The 16,089-nt window shown below is 40.0% G+C and overlaps 1 protein-coding gene across 2 annotated transcripts in view; it reads left to right on the forward strand.

Annotated features, from left to right (window-relative positions):
• Nucleotides 1–15,502, forward strand: part of TOX (thymocyte selection associated high mobility group box) — a 297,711-nt gene extending 282,209 nt beyond the window's left edge. Inside the window, exons 6-8 of one of the 2 annotated variants that reach the window (XM_082600804.1) lie at nucleotides 5,788–6,153; nucleotides 12,994–13,139; nucleotides 13,474–15,502. In XM_082600804.1, coding sequence (XP_082456930.1) covers nucleotides 5,788–6,153; nucleotides 12,994–13,139; nucleotides 13,474–13,510 — 549 coding nt within the window. In that variant the 3' untranslated portion in view covers nucleotides 13,511–15,502. The remainder of the gene's footprint in view (nucleotides 1–5,787; nucleotides 6,154–12,993; nucleotides 13,140–13,473) is intronic. The other variant, XM_082600803.1, reaches the window with a different exon arrangement.
• Nucleotides 15,503–16,089: the final 587 nt, after the last annotated feature.

Consider the following 16,089-nt stretch of genomic DNA (forward strand, 5'->3'; position numbering starts at 1 on the left):
CAACAGACTTAGCTTCAAGTGACTATTAGCTGTTTCCAAAAATCAAATTCACCACCAAAAGACAAAGAGTTGTCTGAGGATATGTAAAGGGATGTCCCACAGGCACTGAAGAAAATCCTGTACGGAAGTTCCCAAGTATTCCAAGTAAAAGCAGCATTATTGAAATAAGCGTACAGCTGCTCAGAAGTGCCAGCCTGGAAAGAGACAGTGTTTGGATGAACATGTTCCTGTATGTTCAGTATAAGTAATCAGATTCATGACTTTAAGGTCACACATCAAATATGAGATTTTGTCTCTACCTTGAGCTGGGGTGCCGAAACTTACAGAGGCTGATGGAAGCTTTTTATAATGTACAGTATAGGACAGTGTTGAACTAAATTTAGTAAGTTCTCTGTTGCCATGAACGATAGTAAAGAAACACAATTCTCAGTTCAATTAAAGGATAGTAAATTTGAAACAAATGATTTCTTTTTAAGGATGAAAGTAACTTATAGAATTCACGCTGTAGAGAGCTATTGAGACAATACTTAGTCTGAATATGAAAATAGGATGGATCATTTTATGACTGTTAACATAAAATTTGCAGCTCTGTAAGCCCAGATCGTGATTTAAAGATAATAAAATCTCATGCTTCAGGGTGTAAGCTAATCACCTGCAAGTACCAAGAAGAATTTTCCTTCCAAAAGTAACAATACACAGTTGAGTAGGTGCATACATTTTGTTTAATTTCCAATGCATCAAGTATTGGTCAGCACTGGAAACAAGAATCAAATTAGATGAACTATTAATCTGATTTGGTTCAGCGCCTCCTATATTGTTATTTCCACTGAGCTTTATGTCTTGTGTTTATACTTTGCTGTTTTAAATAACAATTGCTTTGTCAATCTTTCATTTTTATAGCACTTACCGTCCCAGAAAGGGAGCATTTATAGACTATGCAGTATTCATTATACAAAGTAAATGGGATTGAAACTATCTTGGACAATCAACAACTTGATTAATAAGAAGTACCTTAATGTTTATAGAGTCGTATCCTTTGTGAAAGACTACTGAAAAGACCCAAAAGGTCTTCATTGAGCCCCCCCCCCACACATTCCATTTTGCTTATAGAAAACATCCTTTAGAATCAGGGGCCCAAAAGAAAACAGGAAATAGAGCTTATAAACCAATAGCAAATACACATTCATCCCATGAAAATGTCACACTCAAGGGTGGATTTTCAGTTGTGTATACACTGATAGGGTCCTATTTGGCAGGTGACCGACACAAAGCACACACCACTAAATAAATGTGGTTAATGCGTTTGAGATTAGAAACAAATTTAAATGATTTAGACTGTATGAGAAAGTAATTCTAGTTTCTGAATGGAAGGTATAGAGATCTTCATATGCAATGTCATTATTTGCAAAATAGTAGCCTTGCTTTCATAGTTTAATTGGAAGAAAATGACGGTGAGAGGATATTAAGCTTATGATTTCTTCATATTTCCATTTAGTCATGACGCTTTGCTGTGAATTCATGACACTTTGCTATGGAAAATGAACTTGTTCTGCCTATCTTCCAAAACAATAAAATATCTCTGTAATTAATAGGTGGTCTGTTGTATTAGTCTGATTAAGAATTCATCAGAAGTGAAGCTAGAAACAGGTTTTTTTCCCTTTCTAAGTGAATGAATCTCTACATAAAGATACAAATTCTCAAAATATGGATGAAACGCGGTAAGCTTCCCTGCTTCCCGCCATCCACCCAAGATCCAGTGGGGAACAAAGCACATGGTACCTAACCAAAGGGCAAAGCTAAGGGTTATAATTTCTCATTTCTTCTGGAAGGGTGTGGTTCATGATGAGAGCAGAGAATGAAGATCAATCTAATACCCTGTGGGTTTTCAAAGATTTCAGATCTTTCCTTACCCCTTAGGAAGAGGAACAGAATGTCTTGTCAGGAATATCAGCCAGGGCAGCAGTGACTGCTTGCGGTATTGTTAAAGAACAGTCACTCAGTCACTCAACAAACATATTTGTCTTCTCTATACTTGGCACTGTGTCAGATGCATGGGACACACAAGATTCCAGTCCTGACCTTTAAAAAATCCTTTCCTGGGAATTCCCTGGTGGTCCAGTGGTTAGGATTCAGTGCTCTCACTGCCGGGGTCCAGGTTCAGTCCCTGGTGGGGGAACTAAGATCCTGCAAGCTGCACAGCCAGAAAAAAAAAACAAAAAAAAAAACTTTCCTGTTGGTGCAGGACATCATGGTGAAGAGAGAATGCAGGGAGAGAACCCCCAGTGGAGTGCCTGCCATGTCTAGGCACGTAGCTAGATGTGTTATTGTCTATCTTGTCATATTCAACGACTTCGAAAATACAGAGAAAACATGTAACTTCCCAAAAACTCTTTCTCTCTCTGTGTTAAAAATTGTTTCAAGTGTTGTCTAAATCCTTGGTTTTGGAAATCTGTTTAATTTGACTTCATTATAGTCCTTCTAGTGATTAAAAACTACTACTATTTCAAAATAGGTTTAACAGTACTGATCTCTACATGCTTTAGAATTGAGAAGACAAACGACAGACTAACGGCTGGATAGACAAAATGTTTTGTGTTTAGTTACCATGAGGAGAGTCTTCTCAAGGTTGGCAGTAAAGTACCTCAAGTAGGTTACTGTCTGTTTCTGTATCTATCTGTCTGTATCTCTATCTCTACATCTATCTATCATCTAACTATACATCAGACCGCATGTTTTTATTTAGAAAGTGGAATTCAGGAGAATTTGGTTCATGGTTTATTTTGAATTTGCCTTAATGTATCCACGCCTTAGCTCTTCCAGGCTATAGCTGAGAAGTTCCTGACTTCCTAATTCCTTCAGGAAGTGGTGTCACTGTCCTTGGCCTAGAATATGAAATTCTCTGTGCAGATAGTATTCCAGTAAACATGAAACAAAGGATAATTTTGGTTTTACACCTGGATGGATGTAATTTATATATGCATTTGGGGGCAATACAAGTTAGTTTATTTGAGGCAAGAAATATGACTATTTAAATTGAAATGTATGTTCTATTTGTCATTTTAAATATGCATGTGTAATTTATTAATTCTTCTGAACCAGTGTTTTCCACTGAAGACTATTTCAGTGAAATGGCCACTGAGGAAAGACTTCTGTGATGGTCCCTTGGAGATTCACAGTGTACCTTAACACACTCAAGACTCTGACAAGTCCTGCAGGAGAGGGCCCCTCTTAACCTGATGTGGCCCAGTGCTCTTCCCACGCATATTTTGTCATGGAAACTTGTTTTTTAAGGACATTTATGTTTCCACAAACCCCCTCTAATACAACTTGGAAACTGTGTCAGTGGGGGGCAAAGTGGTTATTGTCCCTAGAGCTGCTTGCTAAGACTGGCTTCTGGCCCATGAAGCCAGCCCAACTGCTTGCTAAGCATCTGTACCCACTACAGTCAGTGATTTCTAAGTGTAGCATAAGTATATCCCTTTAGGTTTGTTTAATTTAAATATATTTTTAATTACCTTGTTGGAATTCCTGGGACGATCGTATGATCATATCTGAACCTGTCATGTTGTGTTCCCATACACACACATGTGTACATACAAGCTCAGGCTACCTATCTACTGCTCTCTGTGTGTGCCGTATCACTAGATAATGATGTGATTATTGGCTACAGAAATACAAAGTGAAAACATTTTACAACTACATAGATTTTATAGTTTTGACAGTATGGGAATTGTGAGTGATTTTTCTTCTGTTTAAATTAAAGCAACTCTAAGGCCAAAAAGAAGACACACTAACATGTATTAATTTTTGTAGCTATCTGGTCATTGTGTAATTGTTCCTTTCCTGTATGAAGTTGATGTAATATGTAACTAAATATGAAATTAGCCCTTCTGTGCTAGGTCAAAGAAGAGGGGATGCAAACACAGTGAAAACACTTTGCCTCGTGACTTAAACGCACAGACACACAAAAAGCACATAATCTTCTTGGCATATATGGAATGACTTTTGAGGCATATCACCGCAGTACCTGTTATTCTGATGTAAAGCTAGTCACTGTTTACACAGCCTGAGTTAACCCATTTGACCTTTTCCTTGAATTGTTCACTGCTCTGCACATCAACAATAAGAATTTTTAAATGGAACCAAAAAAAAGAAAATGACTTAAGTTGTTTTTTTTTTTTTTTAATTGAAAGCACCTTTTAGGTACTACATTTCATAAAGCTTCTTTGGTCTAAAGCCTCCCCTTGAAAATTTTTGTGAAGAGTTTTTGACCTCTTTCATGTTAATGTGGAAAGTAGGGAGTCTGAATGTCTATTCCTATTTCGGAAAATCTGCATCACTACTAACACAGAGAAAAATATTATAATGAGAGGATTCTTTGGGGAGCTTGAGTTCTTTAGGGTTCACCTTACTATCTACGCTGCCTGGAGTAAAATAGAGTCTCACAGGACCCCGCATCTCCATGGCTGACATGTTTTTAGAGATGGCAGTTGTGTCCGTCCTATAGGGAGAGTATGTGAGGCCACCAGTGCTCACCCCAGCCTGGCCTCCTCCGCTCAGCACACATGCAGCACCGTTCTTACTGTGGCTCCCACTCAGTTTTCCTACACTGTTGGGAGGAAATGAGTTGCATTGCTGGCTGCCTTGTGCAATGAAGTTCCCACGCGGAGTCTCACGGCGCTGTGCATGATGAGCTGGACTCGTGAACGTGCCCGTCTGTCCACAGTGCTGTGCGGAGACCCAGCAAGGGGGGCCCAGGAAGGCCCTACGGTTCTAGGTAACAAGAAGCTCGTGCTGACTTATCAGCGGAAGAAGCATGACATCAAGATCACAGAACAAGGGCACAGATGCATCCTCAAGACCTTGTTTTGACCAAGTGACTTTTTTCTCCAGAAGGACATTTCAGCATTTTCTTTCTCCAGCTGGTTTCACCTTTCACCATTTGTTTATCAGCCTCTTCCTCTCACCAGAAGTAGGCAGGTTCATGCCCAAGAAGAAATGCTTTGGGGTTCATTCTTGACGCTTTTCAGCTTCCACTGAAATGTGTAGTTTTAAGTCAATTAAAAGATTATTAGGAAATGACCGTGTGAAGGTGTGAAAAAAGTTAGGGCAAAATTATATTAACTTATGATGGAGTCTAAAATTTCTAAGAGAGATTATTTTTATCCAGTTCATTATTGAGGATAATTCATCACCAACTCTTTAAAAAATCAAAATGTGTTCTATGGTTACTTTGAAGATATATTAATGTGGTTTTATATGACTTCAGAAAGGTATTTTTGAACTCTTTTCTTCCTTATCCAGTTCCATCAACCAACTTTGTTTCTTTGTGCAAATATCTATGCCAAGGCTCTTTGAGAATATAGAAAGGAAAAATAAAAAACTAAACATACAATCAACAGAAGAACTCCAGAAGTGACTTCCTTTCCAAGTGAGCCACACTGGCTGGTAATTCCTATTAGGGCACTGATGGCATCCACCCCACCCCTCATCTTTTTATCTCTCTTTGGATGATGAGAAAAGTCACCAAATTAGAGCTTAGCATTTAAGCAAAGAAACAAAAATGTCATCATACGTTGTTTTAGGTTTTATAAAAGAGGTGAAATGAGCTCAGACTTGCATAGAGTCACGTGGCAAATGATGAAGGAGGAGTTTTTGAGAGTCAAGAGTAGTAACAGGTGTTGATTCACGTGAACGTTCACGAGTGAACTCACAGAGCATCTTCCTAAGGAAAAGCAACACCCGTGTGTCCGTCTCTTGACTCTGCTCTTGTTTGTTCCTCCACAGAGCTACAGCGAACCTGTTGACGTGAAGACACCTCAGCCTCCGCAGCTGATCAGTTCGAAGCCGCCGTCAGTGTTCCCTGGGCCCGGCCAGGCCCACTCAGCTCTCTACCTAAGTTCTCACTATCACCAACAACCAGGCATGAACCCTCACCTAACCACCATGCATCCCAGTCTCCCCAGGAGCATAGCCCCCAAGGCCAATAACCAAATGCCAGTGACTGTCTCTATAGCAAACATGGCCGTGTCCCCCGCTCCTCCCCTCCAGATCAGCCCCCCTCTTCACCAGCATCTCAACATGCAGCAGCCCCTTGGGACCCAGCTCCCCATGCAGGTCCAGCCCGCCTTACACTCCCCCACCATGCAGCAGGTACGTGCCATGCCGCGCCGCGCACTGGACTCCCCTTCAGAGGTGCTGGAGGGTCTGTTCATCCGGCGGGGGCGGGGTTGGGGGGCTTGTCCGTTCTTCTGTTTAAGTGGAGAGAGGATGGAAGATCTTCAACAAATATCTGCTTCCCGAAAAGTAATTTACAGAGGGTGAATTGGGCAGCCTCATACCATCACAGTAGCTTCTGCTTTTCGTAATCCCTGACTTCTTTCCCACGGTACCCGTTTTGCTTCATGTTTCTAATCACCCTTCCTATTTTCTGCCTCTTGAGTAAAGTACATTTGTTGTTTTCAGATGCCACTACTGCTAAAGATCTCTTCGGGGTTGAGAAGTCTACCTTTAAAATATATGCATATATTGTTTGGAAATGAGAAAGTCTTGATGATATGCCCGTTGAGTCCAATAAATGCTGCAAGATGAAATCAGGCCCACTATTTCTAGTCAGAAATATCAAATTTGGTACACCCTTAAGAGTCCTAAGAAATGAAAATGTTAACCAGCGTTGTATTTAAAAATGGATATCTGGGGCTTCCCTGGTGGCACAGTGGTTGAGAGTCTGCCTGCCGATGCAGGGGACATGGGTTCGTGCCCCAGTCCGGGAAGATCCCACATGCCGCGGAGTGGCAGGGCCTGTGAGCCATGGCTGCTGAGCCTGCGCGTCCGGAGCCTGTGCTCCACAAAGGGAGAGGTCACAACAGTGAGAGGCCCGCGTAGCAAAAAAAAAAAAAAAAAAATTATTATAAATAGATATCTGGCTTCTACATAGATTAGAAAACACAGGAGGTTTGGAAGCCTCCCTGTCCACCCCCCAATTATGGAAACCATTTGTGTGCAATCTTATCTTAACTTTTCTTTGAAATCAAGTTTTTCTTTTGGATTTTGGTGTTATTTTAAAATTTGAGAATAAGGAGCAAATGATGTAAACTGAACATAAAGCATTTAAAAATCCTAAAAACTTGTTTTAACAAAATAGATCAAGGTAAAGCCTATAAAACATATCAAGTTAATCTCTCGCTTTTATAATCCAGTGACTCTGTTGTCCCAGAGCTGTAATTAAATATGCAAGCATAGTCTTCCTGCGGGAGCGATGTCTAGCCCTCTGTGGAATTCGAGCCTAGAGTTTGCCACAGTGGGGTGGAGAGGAGGCAGAAAGAGCAGTCACATGTAGTAAATTCATTTGTAGTATTGTCATTGTAGACAGGACTTCCAAGAGGTGACAGTGACAAACCTTAATACATTACCTTACCTCGTCTTTAATTTCAGAAAATTTACAGTGCAGGTCCTGACGTTGCCTTCATTTCACAGGTGAGGCGACTCAAGCTCAGCAGAGTTGAGTAACGTGCCCGTAAGGTCAGAGCTAGAATTCAAACCCAACTCTGTTCAGCAATCAGAGCCTGGATTCTTTTTTTTTTTTTTTAATTTATTTTTGACTGTGCTGGGTCTTTGTTGCTGCGCATGGGCTTTCTCTAGTTGTGGCGAGCAGGGGCTACTCTTCGTTGTGGTGCACGGGCTTCTCATTGCGGTGGCTTCTCTTGTTGCGGAGCTCAGGCTCTAGGCACGCGGGCTTCAGTAGTTGTGGCGCACGGGCTTAGTCGCTCCGCAGCACGTGGAATCTTCCCGGACCAGGGCTGGAACCCGTGTCCCCTGCATTGACAGGTGGATTCCCAACCACTGCGCCACCAGGGAAGCCCAGAGCCTGGATTCTTAAACGCTAGGCATGCTGCCTCTCACTCTTAATCATTCTTGTCAATTCTTAACAATTTCTTCTAAGAATTGGGAGGGTCTTTACATCCTAGTTAGTTCTGAGATTGAATGGTTGTGGAGAGCAAAGCACTCATCTCTTTACTGAAGTCTTCTTCGGTCCCTAAGCCAAGGATATTGATAAAGCTCAGACAGCTGACTTACCTGTCAGCAGACTGGCTGTCGACCCACTGGGGAAGAGCCAACCTCCACCATCTTGCCTTGTCTGCAGCTTTGTGACCAGCAAGTGATATTCAAGGGGTGCAGTTGCCATTCTTTCCATCAGACGTCACTCTCAATAAGAGGGACAGTCTTTGGGTGTCCTTGCATGTTAATGAACCAATAGTGTTTGAGTGAAGAGCTAATACCTTGAGGGACTCGACCTTCAGGCATGTGGGTTGAGTCCTGCCTAGGTGTGCTGCCTGGCTGAGGGCCCGTGTTTTGCTCACAGTGCTGTAGTGAGGGGTGTTTCTCCTCAGGGAAAAGAATACAGAAGTCACGGTCCCCTCCCCAAGTTGAGGGCCAGAGCTCTGGGCAGAGAGAACACCTTTCTACTAATTTATCCACTCAGAGACAGTTCATTTTCCATTTATACTCATACCTTAGATGAGCTGGCTGTGACCAACATTTCAGAATTGCATAAGGCCACACGTGGAAACTTAAGAGATGTGTCTTTCCGTATAGAATCTTCACTGAATAGGAAAAAATAGAACAGATTCCATTGGACAAGTTACTCATCAGTCTTTAAGTCAGTTCTATTAGTGTATCTCAGAAAGTGTTCTTATTGAGATGGTAGGACCTGATTTCAATTTACGTTAATAATAGAAGACAAAACGGCATGAACCCAAAATGGAGAGGCAGAGCAGCTGCAGAGACCACAGTGACTAAACTCACGTTTAACGATGCCTTGATCATTGTAGACAGTCAATAAAATAACTGAAGGGACAAATGAACAAATGAGTGAATAAAAAATTAGGAAAGTGTAAATAGTGGAAGAAATTACAGGCTAGTTTGTAGAATCTCAAATCCTTGGACGTCTTAAATCTTTTCATTTATTCAAAAAAGATGAATTGAACCCCTTAACATGTGTCAGGCACTGTCTGGGCTCTAGAAATTGAGTGAATTGTGCATGCATGGAGCTCACATCAGAGTTGGGGCGGGGGGGGGGTGGCAGGTAGTAATAAGATAAACAGATAAATTACTAGGATCCCATGGAAAAAATAAAACGGGGGCAAACTGCAGGGTGTGTGGAGGAACGGCAGGTCTTTTGCTGGGATGGATAAAGAAGGCCTCTCTCAAGAGCAGGTGGATGAGAGGAGGAAGCAGCCTTTAAGAATCAGAAGGTGGGAAGGGTAGATACCAGCAGAGAACAGTAGCAAGGAAAAGGGGCTCCTGGCTGGAGGACCTCACTGGGAGGGGCGTGGCTTGTGCAAATGTGGAAAGGAGGCCAGTGGGGAGCCTGGTGAGGAAGGGCGAGTGCTGGGCAGTGAGGTCAGCTTCATGGGTAGGTCACTGGAGTAGGATCTGCAGGTTAAGGGGGCTGGAAGCCCCAACGAGTTGACAGCCCTACAATCAGGATCAGAGAGTCCATCACGGCTCCATGTCACTCAGCTTATTACAGTCACAGCGGTCTGTGGGGCCAGTGTTCATGTCATCAAAGTGGGCCTTTAGTCTGTGGTTGTAGAGCTAATGAATAGCATTCGACCTGTCTGGTCCATCATCTTTATCCTGACAATGTTTGCTTCCTGGGCATGGGGGCCATGTCCCCATTTTCAAACACCAAACAAAGAAAAAGAGAGAAGGAGAAAGAAAGTTAATGGCTCCTGTATTTTTAAAGTAAAGTTTCATATTTCAGTATTACTTTAGTTATTTTATTATCCTTTGGAAAATGAATGTATCCTACAAAAATGATTGTATAGTCCACCAGGAGTAATAGTTTTTTGTTTTTTTCCTGGAATAATATTTTATACAGTAAGCCCATAGACCTGGGCTTTTTTTGGTCCAATTTTCTTCCTTTTTTTGTTCACTATATTGTCGAATGAGGTTAAGAGAAAAAAAAAATCATTAATATCTGTCAACTTCCTTTATAACCTTAAGAAAAAAATCTTTGTATGATATCACACAGACAGATTTTCAATTTCCTTGTGTAATAAACAGCTGCTTTAGGATGTGGGTATAATTTAAAGGTTTAAAAAAATCACATTGAGATTGATGAATAAATCAGTTGTGAAGACAAAAACATTGATGCCTGTTGAAAATACCTCTCCAGACAGGCAGGAAATGAAATTAGTTCCCAGTAAAGTGTGGATATGAAGATCACTGTTTGGTATTGCTGCAGGCTTTTTTAGGACTTGCTGTGGTGGCACAACAAAACTGCTAGGGCTACAGAAATCTAATTAAAGAGCAAATGTCCCTTCTGACATCAAATTAATCTTTATCATGTTTCCTATTTTTATTTCAATCTGGCACCAGAAAATGAAATTTAAAATTCCAGGCATGCTACAAAACAGTTGGTGATTTTTCTCTTGAGCATTAAAATGCAAAATATTCAGCCTTGTTTAATTAGACTGCTAAGCAAACAGTTTTTCAAAAATTTATATCATCATTGTTGTTTCATATTTACATCAATAATAAAAACGTCCATAGTTCTGGGTTTGACCTCAGCATCTCTTAATACAGTCTTCAGAAGAATGTTTCACTTTCTAAATTGAAAGCAAGTAAAATAATGGTCTTCAGGCTTTGCTTGTATTTTTCTTGGTCCTTGGTTGTTTTAATACTAGTCATCTTAAATTTAGGCATTGAAGTTAGCTGAATTTTAAATCTTTGAGCTTTGTAGATAACGCATAATTTTGGTTTTATAAACTGAAGTTACCCATTTAATCTTAAACTGATCACTTAAAAATTAATGTTCTCCTGATATTCTCTCTCCCAGGCTCGAGGGGCCATGTTCACTGAATAGGAAAAAAAAAAAAAAGGTCATTTCCGTTTTTTGATTGTGTGGTGTTGGATGGAAGCAGGTTGATTTATTTTTATTTATTTTTTGCTTTCTCATATGTTTCCATACCTTCCACGCGAGATATTTTCAACTACTCTGTTTTTGAGACTTACTTACTTTTAGGTTACGTTTTGTTGGTTGTGCAAAAATCCAATGTGGAGAACTTTACATTAAAAAGATAGGAAAACCTTGGTATTTACACAATTATATTCCCCAGGCCTTTCCAAGATTAGCATCAAATAGTCAATGTTAAAATTTATTTATTGGAACACATGATTTATGGACCCACTGCTGTGGGTTCGACCCTGAGAATATCCAGTAAGCAACACAAACACTCTCTGGTCACTGGGCAGCCCTGATGACGGGGCGGAAATGAAAGTCATCGCGAGGCTCTTCTCTCTGGGGACTTTTTCCTGCTGTCTGCCTAGCATCACACAGCATCACATGAGACACTCGGGAAAGGGGTCCAGAAAGCTGGACAGTAAGCCCCATAAAGACATTATGGGACCATAATGAAACGAATAGTTTGCCGAAGCCAGTGAAACCCTTTGTGTCACCGAGGTACAGGATGGTCTGGAGAAAGAGAGGATGTCAGCCTGGAAAGGCCTGGAGAACCAAATATCCAGTTATATACCTCTCACTTCTCACCCCCCTAGTTTGGAAAATGTTTATGGCTGGAGCTGCAGGTGCTGTCTGCATAAACAAACTTACCTCCCACAAGCCAGTTGTTAGTTTAGGAAACATTCTATTCCTTCTAGTCTGTGTGAGGTCAAATAGCCCAGCTGGCTGATTACTCTACTTTTCAATGATTTGTCTTTGATGAGCAGCTTTGGTGGGGCTTTGAGTGGACATTGGCTTGAAGTCTTTATCACTTGAATGGAAAATAAATTAATATCTTAAAGCCAATATTGAGAATTGAGGACATTTGATAATAGATGTCTTTGAGTCTTTACCCAAGGTACCCTCAAATGAATGAAAGTCTAAGGAAATAGCCTTACTTGAAAATCAATTTTCTGATCATTCTGCTGAATTTTTTAAAAAAGGTAAAAATCTCAACAATATTATGCCTTCAAAAGAAGCTCCCTGCAAGGAAATAGAGAATGATTTGTTTTCAAATCCCTTGATTTTTCAGTGGTTAAAAACCATGTATGAAATCTGCTGCAAAAGAGACAGCCACAAGATTAATTAAGTTGCTTTTTTGGTCATTTCCAGTAAAGCTTGCTTATGCTGCTCTTGAATTCACCAGATAAGCTAAAAATAAATCTTAGCGTATAATGCTTTTTGTTTACCAGATATAGCTATCTACTTCAGAGATTCTGTCCTTGAATTTTTAATAGCTCTGCAAGGATTAAAAGTCAACACTTCACCATACCAGTGTATTAAAAGAACCTTCCTGAAGTCTGATTATTATTTAGTTAATAGACTTTGCAATTAAAAAATACTTGCTCTGTCTTATACTTTTCCTTCTCTGTGTTTTCCACTGGCAAGTTGTTTTGAATCTCCTTCCCTATATTAGTCCAACAACTGTTAAAGAGCTTTGGATGAAATTTTTAGCTGAGAAAGAAGTACAAATAAAAGAAGAAGCAGATGGTCCCTTTGTGATCGACTGAAGGAAACGGGTTTTGAGAACAATATGTGAATAGGTGTAGTCTAATAAAACACTCAGCCACCTGCTGCCCGGATCCTTCAGAAAGGATTCTGTTGCATATTCTGGGGATTAACTATTAATGTATCCTTAGGCTTGATAGAAAACATAAACTCTGAGGGGTTTAGGGCCTTTTCCCTTTGTTTTGATTGAGTTGGCTTTTCTAAATTTTAAATTGCTTCTAAATTCAATTTATCTGCTCAAGGGTATAACTCAAGGTTTTCCAACACATGGTTAAATGAAGGAAAGGTAAAAAGGATGGGTGGTGGGCACTTCCTTTCCATCTTTGTTTTAAGTTTTCTGCATCCTTGGGATAAGCTTGCCCTTTCAGGGACACTAGCAAGAAGGCAGTAGTGTTTGCAAACAATGGATAAATATTTAGGTGCTTTTCTTCTTAAAAAGGCACTTTGATCCTTATTTGTGGACTTGCTTTCCCTTTCAGGGATTTAATCTTCCCGACTATCAGACTATAATCAATCCTACGTCTACAGCTGCACAAGTGGTCACCCAGGCCATGGAATATGTGCGCTCTGGATGCAGAAATCCTGCCGCCCAGCCCGTGGACTGGAATGACTACTGCAGTAGTGGGTAAGTGGCCAGCCATCGCCACCTGGTGGCAGACAGCTCTCATAGCAGGCATGTTGTGCCCTGCTCTCTGGTGGTTGGAAAGATCCATCATTTCTTCCTGCTTTACAAAAGATAATCTAGAACGGTTCCATGTTCGTGAAAGCAGACATTTTTAAGCATCCTTCCAACCATTCCAAGAATAAATGCCTTTAGATCCTGTTGGCTTTTACTGTGCACTTTCCCAGTGCCCAACTCCACCCCTCAAGCTAGAGCAGATAGACACGTCCCCCTTGGTCACCTGTAGCAAGCCTGTCCTGTTAACACGGCATCATGTGTCTGTTTTCTCTTCGCACAGGGGCATGCAGAGGGACAAAGCACTGTACCTTACCTGAAAATCCGAACACCTCTTCTTTCCACTGAGGCATTCAGGGAAGTCTTTTCACCGTGGATTGCTTTGTATAGTCAAGGCAGTTCTCCATTTTATTAGAAAAATACAAGTTGCTAAGCACTTAGGGCCATTTGAGCTTGTGGGTCACCCACTCTGGAAGAAATAGTCCTGCTTCTTTATTATTTTTGTAATCCTTTATGGACATTGTTTTCCTTCTTCCCTGAAGGAAATTTGGACCATTCAGATTTTATGTTGGTTTTTTGCTGTGAAGTGCTGCGCTATAGTAACTGCCTTAGCAACTATAGATGTCTTGGATAAAAGTCCTGGATTTTCCATTGGTTTTCATAATGGGTGTTTATATGAAACTACTAAAGACTTTTTAAATGGCTTGATGTAGCAGTCATAGCAAGTTTGTAAATAGCATCTATGTCACACTCTCCTAGAGTATAAAATGTGAATGTTTTTGTAGCTAAATTGTGATTTGAAACTGGCTCATTCCAGTTTATTGATTTCACAATAGGGGTTAAATTGGCAAACATTCATATTTTTACTTCATTTTTAAAACAACTGACTAATAGTTCTATATTTTCAAAATATTTGAAAAGAAAACCGTATTCCCAAACGATTTTCATTTAAAAACAAATTGGCTTTGTCTCATTGATCAGACAAAAAGAAACTAGTGTGAAGGGAAGTGCAAACACGTGTATTTTGTACGGCAGAAAAATTGCTTTTTTGTATCACTTTTTGTGTAATGGTTAGTAAATGTCATTTAAGTCCTTTTATGTATAAAACTGCCAAATGCTTACCTGGTATTTTATTAGATGCAGAAACAGATTGGAAACAGCTAAATTATAACCTTTACATACGGCTCTGTATCATTATTTCTTCATACTGTGTCTGTATTTAATCTTTTTTTATGGAAACTGTCGCGCCTATTTATGAAATAATAAATATAGGTGTTTGTAAGTAAATTTGTTAGTATTTGAAAGAGGTTTCTTTGATGTTTTAACTTTTGCTGGCAAAAAAAAAATTCACGCTTGGTGTGAATACTTTATTATTTAGTTTTTACAGTGAATAAAGCCAAATCTACTTTTCATTTTAGCAGCAAACTAAAGTAACCAGCCCTTATTTCTGTATTTCTTTGGTTGACACAAACGAAAAAACTATGATATTTAAGAACTTTCTTCATACAATAGAACAGAGAATTGCCCTAAAAGTCGCATAGGCTCCAAGACTAAACAGATGGGTCTCTATCTGAAAGAAAAAGGTGGCTTCTTGGTTCTCAGCTGGTTTTAGTCAATCTGTAAACTCCCTCCCCTCCCAGCAAAAAAGAATTAAAGTGAAATCAATCAAATTCTGCAAGCTGCATGCTTTTCACAAAATCCAGAAAACATTTAGGAATTAAACCAGGGGCGGGAGGAAAGAAAGGGGAAGCATACTGTCAAGAATATATCTAAACATGGAAGGTGGGTAACCAGACAGGAGAAAGGAAAGGGGAAGCAGCCCCCATTCGAAAACCGTTGATAGAAATTGAGATTCCTGCTGTCATTTGTGCCTCTACAAGCTACTGTCTTTCCAGAATTCCTGGGTCTTCCAAGAGAATTCTGAGGGTACTAGAGATTTGCTAAAGAACAAAAAGCATTGAGAATCTGGCTGAAGGTTTGCATAGCTTTTACATCAAAAAGAGCAAATTACGCCCTTACAGAGGGTTCTATCAAGAAAGCTAGTCTGGTTGGGAATCAAGAGAATGGCTGATGTCTTTTTCGTGGAATGTGTGAAATAAACTTAGCAATTTAACTAAATACAAATATATGCATTGTGTAATCCAGTCAGAATTTAAAAGACAAAAGGTATGCTTGCTTTGGAATGATTTTAGGCATTGTACAACCTTGAATCAGCTGAGCATGTAATAACAAATAAATAATGCAGATCCAATGTGATTATTAAAATGACTGTAGCTGAGAGCTCTAATTTTCCTGTCTTGAAACTGTATAAGAACTCATGTGATTAAGTTCACAGTTTATTGTTTGTCTGTTTAGTATTTTAGAAATATACCAGCGCTACTAATTACCTAATGTCTTATTTATTATATTATGATAAAGCAACATTTGCCCTTGTGTTAAGTCTGAGAAGGTAATTACCGGGGTGAGAACAACCAGCTTTGACTTTGACAGGTGGGTTGTACAGGAAAGTACCATGTTGTTTGCAGTTTTTCTAGAGCAGGTGTGCAACCAGGGTAGAGAGAGTATTGAAACTCGATACCAAAAACAGTACAAAATAAATAAATATAAATAAAAGAAAACATCATAAATAAAAATTCTGACCATGCATGACCATATTCTATTTGGATATCCATCAGTCTCTGAAAGACAGACCCAGCCAGATGAGAGATCCCAAATAAATTTCATGGCAGAAGCGATCGGGCACAGAAAGGATGAACAGCTGCCCCAGCCACAGCCGTTCCTTCCTGAAACACTGAGAAAGCCCTCTGTCAGGTGTTGCCTGAGAAATCCTCTACTTTTAAGGAAGCCAGAATCCAGCCTGAGCCCAGCAGCTACTAGCTTGTAACCGTAAGGACCAGTG

The sequence above is a fragment of the Mesoplodon mirus genome (genome assembly GCF_964341445.2).
Source record: "Mesoplodon mirus genome assembly, chromosome: 16".
Classification (NCBI taxonomy): Eukaryota; Metazoa; Chordata; class Mammalia; order Artiodactyla; family Ziphiidae; genus Mesoplodon; species Mesoplodon mirus.